The sequence below is a fragment of the Leopardus geoffroyi genome, chromosome B3, assembly GCF_018350155.1.
Source record: "Leopardus geoffroyi isolate Oge1 chromosome B3, O.geoffroyi_Oge1_pat1.0, whole genome shotgun sequence".
Lineage (NCBI taxonomy): Eukaryota > Metazoa > Chordata > Mammalia > Carnivora > Felidae > Leopardus > Leopardus geoffroyi.
This window is the reverse complement of record NC_059337.1, coordinates 113,786,135-113,802,619: the sequence shown is the minus strand read 5'-3', so window position 1 is coordinate 113,802,619 and position 16,485 is coordinate 113,786,135. Positions and strand designations below refer to the sequence as shown.

The following is a 16,485-nucleotide window of genomic DNA, read 5'->3' as shown; positions in this document are numbered from 1 at the left end:
AATTTGAGCTTCTCCCTGTGATTGTAGACTGAGCTTGTAGATTGTAGATTGAGATTGTAGATTGAGCTTCTCCCTGTGATTGAGTCTGTAGATGGCCTTTGAAGCATGTTGCCTATGAAATTTTCCCCCTCTGGCTTCTTTGTGGAGTTAACGAAGCCACATCCATTCATGAAGGCCAAGAACAGGCCTTTTGGGAGCTGTTCTTTCTCCTCAATTCCCCAGCTTAGTGTTATCCCTAGCTTTCCTTTGGTGCCCTAATAGCAGAAGTTGAGTTTAAGGGATGCCTGGCTGCCTCAGCCAGTGGAGCACGCGGCTCTTGATCTTGAGGATGTAAGAAGTTCAAGCCTTACATTGGGTGTAGAGATTACTTACAAAATGAAATCTTCAAAAAAAAAAAAAGAAGAAGAAGAAGAAGAAGTAGTAGAGTTTAACAAGAGTCAGAATGACCAGGCTAAGACTGGATTGGGCCTCAGCTCCCATGCTGGGGACTCTTCTTCCTCTCACAACTGCTATTTCTGTTCTGCACAGGAGCTGGAGGTCCTGATCCAGGCAATACACAGTGATGACAACAAGGTGAGCAGAATTTTCTCCAAACCTGGTGTTGCTCCTGAATAGCACCTTTTCACCTTTGTCCCTTGCTCCCCACAAAACCTGTACCTCAGCTTCTTTGTTATCCAGAGATGGAGCTGGGGCCCAGATGGAGGTGCAGAAGGCAGAAAACTGAGGGAGAACTCACACTGACTCTGTGAGCCTTTCCTTCCCATTTCTTTATCCCCAAGACAAACATGTCCTAGGCTACTGTTGAATCTCCATTTTATATGCAGAGCTTTTCTGAGAGAGTCCTAGGAAATCCTTCATATCAGTCTTCAGGTTGACTGAATGAGGTTCTCAAAGTGGGCAGACATTTATTTATCCTGGAGGGAAAAGGGTACCCTGTACAGTAAGAAGGATACCCCACCCAACCCTTGACCAACAGATATCCATTAGTGTCTCCTCCAGAACAGGCCATTTCCCTGAGGTCAGTGATCTCTTCCCTGTTGAGTAGGAAATCAGTGCTTTTGCAAGGAGTGCCAACCAGCATAGAAGTGCTCCCAACTACTCCTATTTGTGCCTAACTACAGGCTAATCTAATCTGTCTGCCATCCAGAGGAAGTCCCACAGGCCAGGAGAGGCATAGGAAAACCAAGCCAGACTGCCCTGGCCGCTAGCAGTGAGAAAATCTGGCAGCTGAGTCCCTTGTGAAGAAAACTAATGTCAGGCACATGGCTTTTTTTTTCCTTTAATTTTTTTAAATGTTTATTTTTGAGAGAGAGAGAGAGACAAAGTATGAATGGGGGAGGGGCAGAGACAGAGACACAGAATCCTAAGCAGGCTAAAACACATGGCTCAAACTCACTAGTCATGAGACCTCAGCTGAATGTCCAACTGACTGAGCCACCCATGCACCCCTCAGGCACATGGCTTCTTATACAACCACAGAACTGCTTCCCATGGCAGTTTTGCTAGTCCCTGTACTGAATTTACCAGGCCTTCTTCAGCTGAGGGATTAGAAAGACTATGTTCTTAGCATTTCTTCATTTATGCATGCAACATCCAGATGACCTCATATAGGATAGGATTCTGATATTCTGAATTGTGGAGAATTACTATTTCAGAATCATAATGAGAATCCAGCAGCCAGGCCAGATACCCAGACTGCAGACCTTTTCCAAGCCTTCAGTGAGCCTCCCCCTCAGCAGGACAGAGGCTTTGCCCTGGGAAAGACATGCATTAAAATCTAGGCAGTTGTTCTTTTTCAGGGTTTTTTTTTTTTTTCTTAGCACTTACTCTAATTCACTTAAGTGATCTTAGGCCAAGGTCTTGCGAAAAACCAGCCTTATTCAGTTCCTATTCCAGACTGTCTGGCAAAAATGCCCTCTTCCTATAGGTATGAATGTTGCCTGACAACTTATGATACTGTGTTTAACATACATAGGTGCTAAGTAGAGCCAAAGGCCTGGGTGAGAGTGAACATCATGGGGTAGCAGGTAGATACCCAAACAGCAGGACTTGATCATGATCACTTGTGAGCCTAGAGAATATTGGATATCTTCTAGCTTTAGCAAATTATCTGTAGCTGAGCTTCAGATAGAAAGATAGAAAGATAGAAAGACTTCAGTGACCAAGACAAAAAAGATGGAAGATGAAATATGAAGAGAGAAGAGTCCCCTCCAACCACCAAGAGGGACTGTCACAGCAAAAAGTCAGCTGTTAGTAAAAGCTGAGACAACTCGTTAGGGTCTTGCTATTGGCTGGCGTAGCACACTGGCAAACCAGGGATGTGCTGGTGAGCTCGGGGCCCGGGAAGGTGTGGGCTCTAGTCTCCATTAACCTGAGGATTTGTGAGATGGAGGGTCTCCAGAGTGCAGGAGAGACCACCCCTCACACCTGAAATTGAGACGCTTCTGATCCAAACAGCAAAAGTCAAGTCAGTGTGAGATTATCCCTTAATTAGCCCTTTTCTAACTGTGTGTGTGTGTGTGTGTGTGTGTGTGTGTGTGTGTGTGTATACGTGTTCATCCCTGAACTTCCTATTACAAGATTTTAAATTCAGCAGGTTAAAACCAAAAAATAGTGAAGGAAGAATCTTTGTGCCCATCGTAAGGGAGAGATATGATGGCTCATTCATTCATTCATTCAATCATTCACTTAATGCATGTTTATTGAACACCTGCCAATGCCAGGCCACGTGCTAGGCACCAGGAGTACAAGAAGTAGAAAAAGCAGACACTATTCCTGGCCTCATGGGACTTACAATCTAGTCAAGGAAACAGACATCAGATAATCACCCAAACAACTATCAAATCATAACTTGTCAATGACAGTGCTGACCCAGTGCTGACCCTGAAGCTAGCAGGAAGCTGGAGAGCCCAGGATAGTGAGGAGGAGGGCCTCAGAAGGAAGAGACAGAGACCAGATTCTGCCTGCCTGCTTTTCTTCTTTTTGAAATTTTTAGGTTACTTGTAATAATTATAAAATAACAGTGTAATAGGTTAACATCTGGAATATTTGAAGAGTTGCTACGATGTAATGAAAGACAAGAACCCAATCTTTAATTTGGTAGGTGAGAAGTGCTCTTGTCCGCCAAGCTCTCTGACGCAGCTGTGTGTGTGTCGCTTCAGCCTTGGTGATGGTTTCCTCTTGGCTGTCTCTTATGCCCAATTGCCAGGTTCAGGCCTACCTGACGTGTTGCAAACTGCGTTCTGCCTACTTGGTTGCCGTGAAGCAAGAACACTCACGGGCTGCAGCCCTTGTCCAGCAGGTGCAGCAGGCTGCCAGGAGCAGCGGGGATGCAGTAGTGCAAGACATCTGCACCCAGTGGCTTCTGACGAGCCACACCCGGAGCACCCACAGCTCAGGCTCCAGAAAGTGACCGTGTGCAGCGAGGCCTGACTACTATAGAATAGGAGAGATGGAGATGATCTCTACCTCTCCCCTCCTGTGCAGTGGGACTTCCCCGGCTCTGCCCCAGGTCGGAAAGAGCTGGATCGGACCCTACTTGCCACCTTGGGCAAGGATAGGACCTTTCACGCCACGCAAGTGCCATGTTTCTGTCAAACTGTGGGATCTACGTGTTCGTCCGGAGATGGCCAGTTCTTTCTACCTCAGCGTGAGTAAGTGTGTGTGCACACTTCTGTGCACTCATGTTTACGCCTAAGCATTTCTGAACAAACAAAACTCTTCCCCACCAAAAAGAGGCACTTTACTTTAGACTTCTGCCAGTCTGCACACCTTCCCTGCGTTTTGGTTCTTAACCCGGGTCATCCTCTTTGTACACAGTTCCCTCCGTGTGGAGATGCTCAATGGCTCCTCAGAACTAGAAGGGTTTTACAGAGAATTATAGAGCAGCACCAGAAGGATTGCCTCTTTTCTTCCTTCTCTCCCCAAAATTCAGAGATGGCGAGGGGCAAGTGCTACCTGTGGAATAAAACTTCCGAGTGTGCCCTCTCACAAGCACAAGGAGTAACCATGAGTCTCTGGAAGGTAGTCTGAACAGAAGCGTCCTCAGGTGCTGGCGTCTGAAAGCTGTGGGTGCAGACAGTGAGGGGGCCAGAGCCCCACTCACCAGCAGAGGGGCACCATCGCATTCATGCTGTGGGGAAACAAAGGGGAACCTCTCCAAAAAGAATGCAGGGGGCTTGCTTACAAGCACAGAGCTGGCTTTTGTGAATATCCCTGCAGGAAAGAGAGAATGTGGCTCCCTCTTAGAGAGTCTGGGGAGAGAAATGGTAGCCAAGATCCTAGCCCTAAAATGGCTAGACTACCTGTTTGAGTTAACAGCCTGTTTGTGCTCCTTAAAATGGTCAGGAATCCACTTCCTCTTCTGTCCTGCTTCTCTACAGTCTCATCAGGACCACAGGGTGAATACATAGAGGCCTAGGGTCCTTGAGAAGGCAGTACACTTCTCTGTCTTCACAGAGGGAATCAGGGTTTGGGCCTGCAAAGAGTCAGAACAAGGGGATGATGAAATGGTCCTGTCCAGTTGATGGAAAACCAGGTGAAGTACTCCTTTAATATGCACTGGCTTGTGTTCCCACACCAGATATGATTTTTTTTTTAATGTTTTATTTTATTTTTGAGAGAGAGAGAGAGAGAGGGAGAGAGAGAGAGAGAGAGAGAGAGAGAGAGAGAGAGAGCGTGCACGCATGAGTGGGGGAGGGGCAGAGAGAGAGGAAGACAGAGAATCCGAAGCAGGCTCCAGGCTCTGAGCTGTCAGCACAGAGCCCAATCCGGGGCTCGAGCTTTCAGACCGTGAGATCATAACCTGAGCCGAAGTCGGACACTCAACCAACTGAGCCACCCAGGCACCCCCAGACATGATTTTAAAAGGGTCTGTTGTACTCAATGACTTGGATTTGCAAGTGAGGGCCCTAAGAAAAAGCTGCAGCTCTGAGCCTCCCACCAGCCAGAGCTCAGTCTGTTGATCTCACATCTGCTGCTGAAACAAACAGGAACTGGAAGCCAAAGTCAGTATCTCTGGTGCTTAGACCCTGTGGATTTCTTTCTGAACCAGGTTTTTTGGTAGTAAAAAAATAACCATCATGGGCATCTGTCAGATTCAAAGTTTTGGTCCTGTAGAGAAGAGAAGCTTCAAAGAAAATATTAGATCTCTTTTGGGGGAGGTTTAACAAGTCAAGTGGCTTTTCCTTCTTCGAGTCACACAATGCATCTGTCTTCCAGGAAACATCATTCCCTGGCATCCGCTTGTCCTTCTAAGTCTGCCCTCTTTGCACTGAACATAAGCACTTTATATGAATGGGTTGCAAATCTTGCAGCCCTTAATTTGGGATGTTAAAACCAGATTTTTCTGACTTTTTCCTCTAATTAGTTGAACTATAAAATAGGTAACCATTGACTAGACTGACATAAGATGACGCTAAAGGCCTTTGAGCATCACGCTATGGTCTCCAGGGAAAAAAAAGTACATGTTGAAGGGTTGAATGTTTTACTACAAGCAAGCCACAATAAAGTATCTGTCCTACCAGTTTCTTGCCTTCATGACTGTTTTGTGATGTCTCGCTCTTACCCTTCCCTTCCTTTTTGCTTTGTGTTCTGTGTGAAAAGAAAACGTGGGTGGGGAAGCTCAGATGGCCTTCAATTCTTGAACTTTCTCAAAATGATTCCCATCATAACTAATGACTCTTTGGTTAGAATTTATCTCAAGTTTCCAATGTGTTCAAAACTGTGAGTGTACTCTCTACCACCAGAAAACTTTTTTCCTTCAGTTGGGTTTGTAGGTAGAAATAGGTTATACATTCATCAGGTGTAAATGGTAAGTGAAAAGTCCCTCCCATTCCTGGCCCCTCAGCCCAGTGCCTTCCCAGAGGCCATCATTGTTACCAGTTTCTAATGTATAGTTCCAGAGCTATTTTATTGCATAAACAAACAGCAATGACTAAAGTATTCCATGGCCATATAAAGATATGCCAAAATTATTTAACCATTGTCTGTTGGGTATTTTAGGTCATTGCCATATTTCACCACTACAAATTATGCTGCAGTGAATTATCTCGTCCAGAATACCCTGGGTCAGGGGTGCCTGGGTGGCTCAGTCACTTAAGCATCTGACCTCAGCTTAGGCCATGATCTCATGGCTTTTGAGTTTGAGCCCCACGTTGGGCTCTGTACTGACAGCTCAGAGCCTGGAGCCTGTTTCTGATTCTGTGTCTCCTTGTCTCTCTGCCCCTCTCCCACTCACGCTCTGTCTCTCTCTCTCTCTCTCAAAAATAAATAAACATTTTAAAATACATAAAAAAGAAAAAGAATAGCCTAGGTCAGAGGATATGTGCATTTGGCAGATATTGCCGGCTGTCTTCCAAAGAGATCATACCAATTAAACTCTCCCACCAGCATTATATAGGACAGAGCCTGCTTTCTCACACCCTTGTCTCACACCCAAACTTTGTAGCTCTTTGCCAGTCTGGTAAATGAAAAATTTGGTACTCTGAAAAGTTTTTTAAAGCTATTCGTCATTTTTCAAACTGTGTGTGTCTTTTTAATGTCAACCAAATTATGAATCTTCAAAACCAAGCATAGGGTCTTTGCAGAAAGTAGAACTCAAATTTAGCTTGTTTTCTTGCCATCCTCTTAGAGCGTGTGTTTGCAGTATAATGCTTGAGCCATGGACTTTAACGTTGCTGCCGTTATCTCCTTTCTCCAGAAACTTATCTCCTCGAATTTCTCTTTAAAGAAAAACAACAACAGCAACTTCAGAAACAAACACAACAAATAAAAACTGATGAAAGTGGACCTGAAAACTATCTGTTATGGACATGGCACAAAGATGTGTCACAACACAGATAATTAGAACACCCAATCTAAATCTAGGATATGGGACCACAGACTATGTTTAGAAACCTGAGACACTCCAGAGTTACCAGATATCTTTGGCTGGAGCTTAAACAAAGCAGGTCAAATGCTATTAGACTCTCTTCATACCCAAGCAACCAAATATCAATAGTCACATAACCCAAAGGTTATGGCCTTTTCTTGGTCATCATCCTCTCTTCTACAGTAATAATGGTGACTGACCCATTAAAACTTCCAGTTCTTTTACAACAAATTCATTCCACATGTGATTACCAAAAGGCTTCTCCGGTGGAATCCTTTCCTGTTCCATTTCTTCATGTTGTTATTTCTTTCACCACCTACCAGTCTCTGGTCTGCCATTATCAAAACCCTTTCTTCAGGCTCATTTTAAGTGCCATTTCCTCTACAAATTATTTGCTTCTCGGGCTATACTTCCTCTTCATGCCACTTAAAGGCTAAAATTCTTCAAAGTTCTATCCATTCTCTCTTGACATTTAATACTCTCCCATACCATCCCATAACTTCAGCAGTCATCTTGGTTGGCTGAGTTCTAAACCAAATTTGTCCCTCTTAACTCCTTTCCACATCACACCTGCCTTTTGATTGCTTCTTGAAGTCACCCACGTGGCTAACCTGTAACTAAAAATATCAAGTCCAAAATGGAACACATTCTATTCCACCTACAAACCTGATCTTCCTCCTTTGATGAATATTGGTATTACTGTTATTACCATTATGCATGCTGCCAGGGTTAGCAACCTCAGGGTTTCTCTGTATTGACTATTCACCCTCCTCATCCAAACATTTAGATACTTACCTCAAAAATAAATACCTCAAATACCTCAAAAACAAGTAAATAAACATTAAAAATATATATAAATAAATGAATGATCTGATGGTGGCCTAAGGAAATCTATGATCTAAGAGGCAGACAAAGGAGGAGCAACTGGGCAAGAGATCCCAGAGGGAGGAGGAAAACCAGGAGAATGGAGGTTATAGAAGTCAAGGAAGTAAGTGTTGACTTCCAGTTTCCACATGGCTCTTTTTACTCTTGAAAACCACCTCCAAAGAGTCAAGGAGAAACAAACTGTAAACAAACATACTTCCAAACAGAAACTCTATCTTTGATAAACTAGGAGACAACTGTTAAGAAAAATTCACAGGTCGCCTGGGTGGCTCAGTTGATTGAGTCTGATTTTAGCTCAGGTCATGATCCCAGGGTCATGAGATCAAACCCCACATCAGGCACCATGCTGAGCGTGGAGCCTGCTTAAGAGTCTCTCTCTCTCCCTCTCTCTCTCTGCTCCTCCTCTGCTCGCTCGAATACTCTCTTTGCTCTCAAATAAAATTTTTTAAAAATCACAATATGAAGATTTTTAAATGGATGGAGAGACACCTCTTCTGCTGTAGAAGGTGGAAAGGAAAAAAATATGAGTGGGATACAGACAAGTTTGCTGGTTTGGTAGCAGAAGGAGGGAGTTTATGACTAATGGCTTCCATGTTCTCTATGAAGTCAGAGGAAAAATCACCTGTTAAGAGCTCAGGTTTGCTGGTGGGTTGAGTAACTTGAGAAGTTAGAGAAGACATGAACTATGTGTGTGTTGTGAGCTCAGAGGCAGTATACTGTGACGTTTTTGAAGCTTATGTGGGCCTCTGTGAGTAAAGGAGTCACTGAGAGTTGTATTGTGGGCTAGGGGGTAGAGGGACAGGTTTCTGTTAGCATTTTTATGCGAGTATTGCTAGTAAATTGCCTAAAGAGGTCTCAGAGGACCTTAAATTCCCATGGCTTATGGTTTGGGTTTGTTGGGGGTTTTTTCCCTTTTTTTTCATTCTAAATCAACATCCCTTTTTGTACCAAATTTTGTGTCTGTAATTTTGTATTCTCTTCTTAAAGGTGGTCCCACAAGTTATCTAAGCTTCCATGGATCCATCCTTTACTGTGGGGGAACAAGTGATCAGGTAGCACTGAAGTCAGCTGGCACTGATGACCAGCAATTGATGATCTGGTGGTCCTGCCAGGTTGAGTGATGTCCTCCAGTAGCATATAGAAATTGGAGAGTTGGATTCTTCCAGGCTTGGCTTTTGCCAGATCGGCGTGATAATGGGACAGGGGAATTGGCAAGGGGAGCTGGAGAAGGAAGTTGTGGTTGGGATGTTGGAAGGTAACCTATCAGAGGAGCGGCAAGTTCATGTGTTGACAAGGTGTCCAGGTGTGGTCCTTGTCATGGGAAAGGGAGACTAAAGAGGAGTGGAGAAGATCAGAGCTGAGGAAGTCAAGAAACTGAGTCTGCGTGGACATACAGCACACTTTGAAACACTGGTGCTTTGGGCAACCCATAGGCACCCACGATTATCACCCTCCTACAGTATCATGACGCTATCTGAGTTAGTTACGTCCTGTCTGATCACACTCTCTCAAACACTTTATGAGGCACACGTCTCATATGTTCAGTAAACACTCGATCTTTCTTTCATGCCAGATTGAAATTAAACCTCTATGGTAGACAGGGGCCCTGGCATATGAAAGGGACCTCTTTTTTGAGAATTCCCAGAGCTGGACTGCCAGTGCCCATCTCAGAGCTATGTGAACAGTAGTGCCCTTAGACCCCGGCAAGAAGGGCTTCTTCTCAGTCACGCACTTTTAAAAGCCCTACATTTCACAAAAACACACATAAAAGCAGTAAATTTATGGGGCGCCTGGGTGGCTCAGTCAGTTAAGCGTAAGCACCAACTTCGGCTCAGGTCTTAATCTTGCAGTTCATGAGTTGAAGCCCCTCGTCAGGCTCTGTGCTGACAGCTCAGAGCCTGGAACCTGCTTCGGATTCTGTGTCTCCCTCTCTCTCTGCTCCTTCCCCACTTGTGCTCTGTCTCTCTCTGTCTCTCAAAAATAAATAAACATTAAAAAAATAATAATAAAATTTTAAAAAAGCAGTAAATTTATTTCCGAATGTATGGACATCTCTGTTACTTGGGCTCTGGTGCTTAGTTCAGACTTAACACAACTTGACACCCTCAAGATAAGCTCTCGTGCTGAACACTATAAAAGCCCCCAGGGAAACAAGTCATGGCTGCTTCAGAGTTCGGGAAGGATTTGAACAGAGGAAGCAACTGGGGACAATAAAGGCCAATTGGGCACATTGTTTCTCAGCATGAGTATTAGAGATGCTTGCATTAAAATGGGTATTGGGGCACCTGGGTGGCTCAGTTGGTTAAGCATCCAACTTCGGCTTTGGCTTAGGTCATGATCTCACAGTTTGTGAGTTCAAGCCTGGGTCTGGGTCTGCACTGACAGCATGGAGTTTGCTTTGAGCTCTGTGTCTCCATCTCTGTCTGCCCCTCCCCCACTCTCTCTCTTTCTGTCTCTCTTTCCAAAATGAATAAACATTTAAAAAATGGGTATCATTTTCAGTAGTGCTGGGTGTATTTTTTCTTATCTCTTCATATTCCAATGTGTGTATGTTTGCAACACTTGTATCTGGAAGCTAAATAATAAACAATTCATTTTACCTTTAAATTGATAGATGTGTGGGTGTAGAGGAAACAAGAATGAAGTATAATACCCATTGTTTACACTGGCAACAAAATGGACATTGAATAGTGTTTTGTTTTCTTTTAGTTTGTTTTGAGAGAGAGAGAGGGAATGAGCAGGAAAGAGGTGGAGTGAGAGGGGGACAGAGGATCTAAAGTGGGCCCTGTGTTGACAGCAGAGAGCCCAATGCAGGGCTCCAATTTATGAATTGTGAGATCATAATCTGAGCCAAAGTTGGACGCTTACTCCACTGAACCAGGTGCCCCAGAATCTTGAATAGTTTTATTTTTATAAAAATTCATAGAATTAAATTTTCTTTAAAAAAAAAATTTTTTTTAACGTTTATTTATTTTTGAGAAAGAGACAGAGTAAGAATGGGAAGGGACAGAGAGGGAGACAAAGAATTCGAAGCATAGAATTAAATTTTCAAAAGCTTAAAGATTTAGCTTTACTTAAATAAACTGTATTTAAAATGTTGATATTCATAGCTATACTGTATTTTGCCCTTTAATTTTGGTATATAATTTAAATATTCTAGAAGAAAATAACGTAAGACATTTAAAGTAATTTTTATTTTTGCATTTCTTTAATTTACATTTTCATGAAAGCATATTTAAATTGCATTGATTTTAAATACAATTACATTTTGTATTTTTTAAATTCTTTAGGTAACTAATAATAACTTCCACTAGAACATAAAATATTGGATGATTACAACAACATAATTAGTGATTTTATTGAGATGAAAGCCAGGTGGAGCAGAGCCACCCCTCACTTTCACCCCATTGGAATGTGAAATGAATAAGAAATAAGTTTTTATTGTATTAATCCAGAAAAGATTAGCATTGTTTGTTACAGCAGTTAATCTACTCCTCCTATCAGAACAAGTTGTATGTCATGTTCTTTGATCTTCTCAGCTGATTGTTTTGGTTAAGAGATATCATATATCCATATGTAGAAAAAATAGATTATACACAAACTAAAACTTGGATAAACACCTGTGAAAGTATTATAGCCACAACTACTGAGACTCTGTACTAGGATGTTAGATTAATTAACCTTGTTGAGACTGAAGTTAGTGAAAAATGACAGATCTGTGGAGTGGAGAAAAATATACTGAAAGCAGAGTCAAAATGTCACTTTACCAGTAAGGAAATTGGAGGCGATGAAAGTAGGTCAGGAAGACATCTGCCTTAGGTCAGGAGTAATGATGGGGGGAATATATGTAAAAAATGACAGAATTTGGAGCACCTTGATGAGTTCAACCATTTAAGCATCCAACCCTTGATCTCAGCTCAGGTCTCGATCTCAGGGTTGTGAGCTCAAGCCCCACACTGGGCTCCACACTGGGCACAAAGCCTTCTAAAAAAAAAAAAAGGAAAAACTGGCAGAACATTAGCATTTTTATAGGGCCCAACACAATAATGTTGTATCAGGACATAGATTTCAACAATAAAGACCATTTGTTGTGTCCTATAACAATAAGTCACAAGGGAGGATAGTTCCAGACTTGGTTAATTCCGTGACTCACTAATTTATCATTAGCACCCCAGGTCCTTTCCACCTTTCCCTCAACCATTCTCAGCATGTGAGCTTAGTCTTTGGACCACCTCAGCTCCACTCGTGACTCAAGATAATTGCAGTGGGTTCAGATATCATATTCAGCCATGACAACATCCAATAGAAGAAGACAAAAAATTTCTTCCTGTGTCTCACTTTTTGGTCAATGTGGAAGCCTCTACCAGAAGTTACCAATAAGTATCCTTCCATATCCCATGGGCCATGATTGAGTCACATGCCTTTTCCATAACTAATTACTTCCAAAGGAATTGTGATCGCCATGATTGCCTTGGACCAGCAGTCCAAGGACCTTTGCCCAAGAATACAACAATTAAATATGAATCTCTGAGGTAAGACCTAGGCATTGGCATTTTATGTTTTAAAATACACCTAGGGTTGGGCGCCTAGCCTGGGTGACTCAGTAGGTTGAGTGTCCAACTTTGGCTCAGGTCATGATCTCACGATCTGTGGGTTCAAGCCCTGCCTCAGGCTCTGTGCTAACAGCTCAGAGCCTGGAGCCTGCTTCAGATTCTATGTCTCCCTCTTTCTCTGCCCCTCCCCACTTGCTCTCTGTCTCTCTGTCTCTCTGTCTTTCAAAAATAAACATTAAAAAAATAATTTAAAAAAAATTTTAAATACACCTAGGGTTGAGAACACCACAATGAGTTAATCAGTCAACACCAGTCACAGATACAGTGGCAGCCCACAGTGTCTACTGAAAGTATTAATTTTTACTCATTAGTGTATAGTTGACGTGTAATATTATTTTCAAGTGTGCAACAGTGATTCAACATTTATATACATTAAGAAGTGGTCACGGTGATAAGGATAGCTACCATCTGCCACCATACAAAGTTGTTACATATTATTGACTATATTCCCTATGATGTACGTTAAATCCTCATTGTTTATTTGTTTTATAACTGGAAGTTTTTGCCTTTTTATCTCTTTCACCTATTTCACTCATCTTCCCCCCCACCTGCCCACCTCCTTCTGGTAACCACTAGATAGTTCTCTGTACCTGAGTCTGTTTCTTTTTTTTCTTTTTTTTTTTTAATTTTTTTATGTCTACTTTTGAGAGAGAAAGAGAGAGCACAAGCAAGGGAGGGACAGAGAGAGGGGGAGGGACAGAAAGAGAGGGAGACAGAATCCGAAGCAGGGTCCAGGCTCTGAGCTGTCAGCACAGAGCCTGACACGGGGCTCGAACCCACAAACTGAGATCATGACCTGAGCTGAAATTGGACGTTTAACTGATTGAGCCACCCAGGCGCCCCATCTGAGTCTGTTTCTGTTTTGTTAGTTTATTTATTTTGTTTTTTAGTTTGCACATACAAGCAAAATCATACGGTATTTATCTTTCTCTGACTTATTTTACTTAGCATAATATCCTCCAGGTCTGTCAGTGTTGTCACAGATGGCAACATTTCATTCTTTTTATAGCTGAGTAATAGTCCACTCTGTATGTATACACCACCTCTTTATTCATTCATCTATCTGTGGACACTTGGGTTGCTTCCGTGTCTTGGCTATTGTAAATAATCTTGCAATGAACATAGGGGTGCATATACCATTTTGAATGAGTGTTTCTGTTTTCACATAAATACTCAGAAGTAGAATTGCTGGATTATATAGCAGTTTGTTTTGTTTTGTTTTTTGGTAGTTCTATTTTTAAGTGTTTCAGGAACTCCATACTCTGCTGCACTAATTTGCATTCCCACCAGCAGGAAATCATTAATTTCTAATTTCCAAGTAAAATATTCTGGTTTTTTTTTTTAAATGAAATGTATGTTCTATCAATCCTTCCCAGGGCAACCTCTTTTGTATTCATTAGACATTATTTTAGACCTTTTTCTGTGCTTTTACAAACTTACATATGCACCCACAGAAAATATATGGTATCATGTTATATGTGTGTAATCTTTAAATATAAATCTTATCACCTGCACACATTCATCATTCTCCTATTCACCAATGTAGCCAATAACTCATGTCTGTATGTATATATGTGTGTGTATAATTTTTAATATAATTATTTTTGGAGTAGTTATCCCAAAAGCAAGTATACTAATACCCATTGTATGATTGTATCAAAGATTAATTTTCCCCAATTGGACACTTAGATTGTTTCCAACTTTTTGCTAGTACAAAAAAATGCCTCTTTGCATATATACACTAATGTTACTATAGATACTAAGAAGCAGAATTTTCTGAGTAGAAATGGCTTCACCATTTCTTCCACTCATATCAGCAGTATATAAAAATACCTATTTCCTAGACTTTTATCAACATTGGCTAAGCTCTGTCCTTTTTGACAATCTATTGAAAAATGATACTGTTATTGTTTTAATTTGTAGTTGCCTGATAACTACTAAGATACATTGGCCATTTTTATTTCTTTTTTTTTTTAATTTCTTTTTTTAACATTTATTCATTTTTGAGAGACAGAGACAGAGCACGAGCAGGGCAGGGCAGAGAGAGAGAGAGATGAGACACAGAATCTGAAGCAGACTCCAGGCTCTGAGCTGTCAGCACAGACTGTGAGATCTCACAGACTGTGAGAACCCACAAACTGTGAGATCATGACCTGAGCCAAAGGCAGATGCTTAACCAACTGAGCCACCCAAGCGCCCCTGGCCATTTTTATTTCTTCTGTGAATTTCCTGCTTATATCTTTTTTTTTTTAATTTTTTTTTTACATTTATTTATTTTTGAGAGACAGAGAGAAACAGAGCACAAGTCGGGGAGGGGCAGAGAGAGAAGGAGACACAGAATCCGAAGCAGGCTCCAGGCTCTGAACTGTCAGCATAGAGCCTGACACCGGGCTCGAACTCACAAACTGTGAGATCATGACCTGAGCCAAAGTTGGACACTTAACCGATTGAGCCACCCAGGGTGCCCCTTGCTTATATCTTTTTTTAAATACATTTCTTTTATTTTTTTTTTTTAAGTAATCTCTATGCCAAATGTGGGCTTGAACTCATGACGTCAACACCAAGAGTCATATGCTCTACTGACTGAACCAACCAGGTGCCCCCCTCCTGTTTATATCTTCTGAAAGTACTCTGTCAGGTATTCTATCTTGTTCTTATTGAGAAGTAAAAGTTCTTTATATAATATGGCTACCACTTTTGTATCTGATATACATCTGTCACTGCAGCAGATGCCGTGGCATGCCAACCAGATTCCCCGCTTCAGAAATGAAACACCTATACCCCAGAAGCTGAGAGTGTTGGCAGCTAACAGCTCTCAGCTGAGTCTCTCTCTCTCTAGAACTTACCCTCATCAGAAAGAGCCACCTTGCCCAGGTTATGTCCTCTCCCTGGAAGCTGTCCACATCCAGTAACTGGGCAGTGTGGGTCTATAAAGGCCACCCTTCTTTCCTCAATCCAAGATAACTCAGTTCCAGAGCCCCCTGTGGGTTTAGGATCGTCTAAGCCTTTGTTGTGACTGCACCACTGTTCCACTCCACCCTCTGCCCAGCCCTGTTTCCATTACACCCCATGGTTATTGTTCCCAAGAATACTCCCAGCAAGCTCCCTGTGTGCTAATGTCCATCTCAAAGCCTATTTCCCAGTATACCTGGCCTGCATTACACATGTTTACCAATATCACTTGAGTTTTAACGTTATTTCTGGTGTGTTATTTTTTTATTATCTATTTATTTTAAATGTTTATTTTTGAGAGAGAGAGAGAGCATAAGCCAGGGAGAGGCAGAGAGAGAGGGACACAGAGGATCGGAAGCGGTGCTCTGTGCTGACAGCAGAGAGCCCAATGTGGGGCTCAAACTCATAAACCATGAGATCATGACCTGAGCTGAAGTCGATGCCTAACAGACTGAGCCACCCAGGCACCCCATCTGGTGTGTGTTTTAGATGTATCCCTCCTTTCCCGTATGCATTTTGCTTTTCATGTCTTAAAAAGGCCTTCCCTATTCTAAGGGCTTAAAGATATTGTCCTACATTTCCTTCTAATATTTTTTCTTTTTTTTTTTTTTTTTTTTTTGAGTGGCATGAAATAGAGAATCTAACCTTATGTTTTCATTTAGATAGTTATTTGTCTAACACTATTGAATAGTCCATGTTTTTCTCATTGATGTGAAATGCCACCTCTACATCTGTCACATCCTTACATGACTCTTCCCCCTTACCATAGCTAAATACTATGTGTGAGCATCTGACCCCTGCCAAACCTGAGGTTCTTTTAATACGAAATACAGAAAATTGCTGCAGTGTCTCTTTAATGATGGACTCCACGAGGTGTGAGGCTCGACAGTTTTCAACAGTCAAGCTTCTTGCCACTTAACTCTGAAGTGAAGTCCACATCCAAAGAAAAGCAAATATTGTAGAGAAGGAGGCATGGTGATGCTTGATGCTTGAGTTCTGGTTATTTCTGAGATTCATCCCTGCCCTTTCCCACTGTTCATATCCAGCTCTTCCTTGAATTTATGAGCAAACTATTCTGCTTTTTGGCTTAAGCTTGCTCAAAATGGACGTCTAGCTTGTAACCAAAATAGGCCAAATACACACGGTGTGTCTGCTAAGGCTCAG

The 16,485-nt window shown here is 42.1% G+C and overlaps 1 protein-coding gene across 4 annotated transcripts in view; it reads left to right on the top strand.

The window, feature by feature from the left end:
- The window catches only part of ZFYVE26 (zinc finger FYVE-type containing 26), an 84,125-nt gene that overhangs the window by 63,575 nt on the left and 4,065 nt on the right, over positions 1–16,485 (top strand). For 2 of the 4 annotated variants that reach the window (XM_045451374.1, XM_045451373.1), the window contains exons 41-42: positions 529–573; positions 3,209–5,524. In XM_045451374.1, the coding sequence (XP_045307330.1) occupies positions 529–573; positions 3,209–3,412 (249 nt within the window). In that variant the 3' untranslated portion in view covers positions 3,413–5,524. Of the gene's footprint in view, positions 1–528; positions 574–3,208; positions 5,525–16,485 lie in introns of those variants that run through there. The other 2 variants (XR_006705122.1, XR_006705123.1) reach the window with 2 other exon arrangements.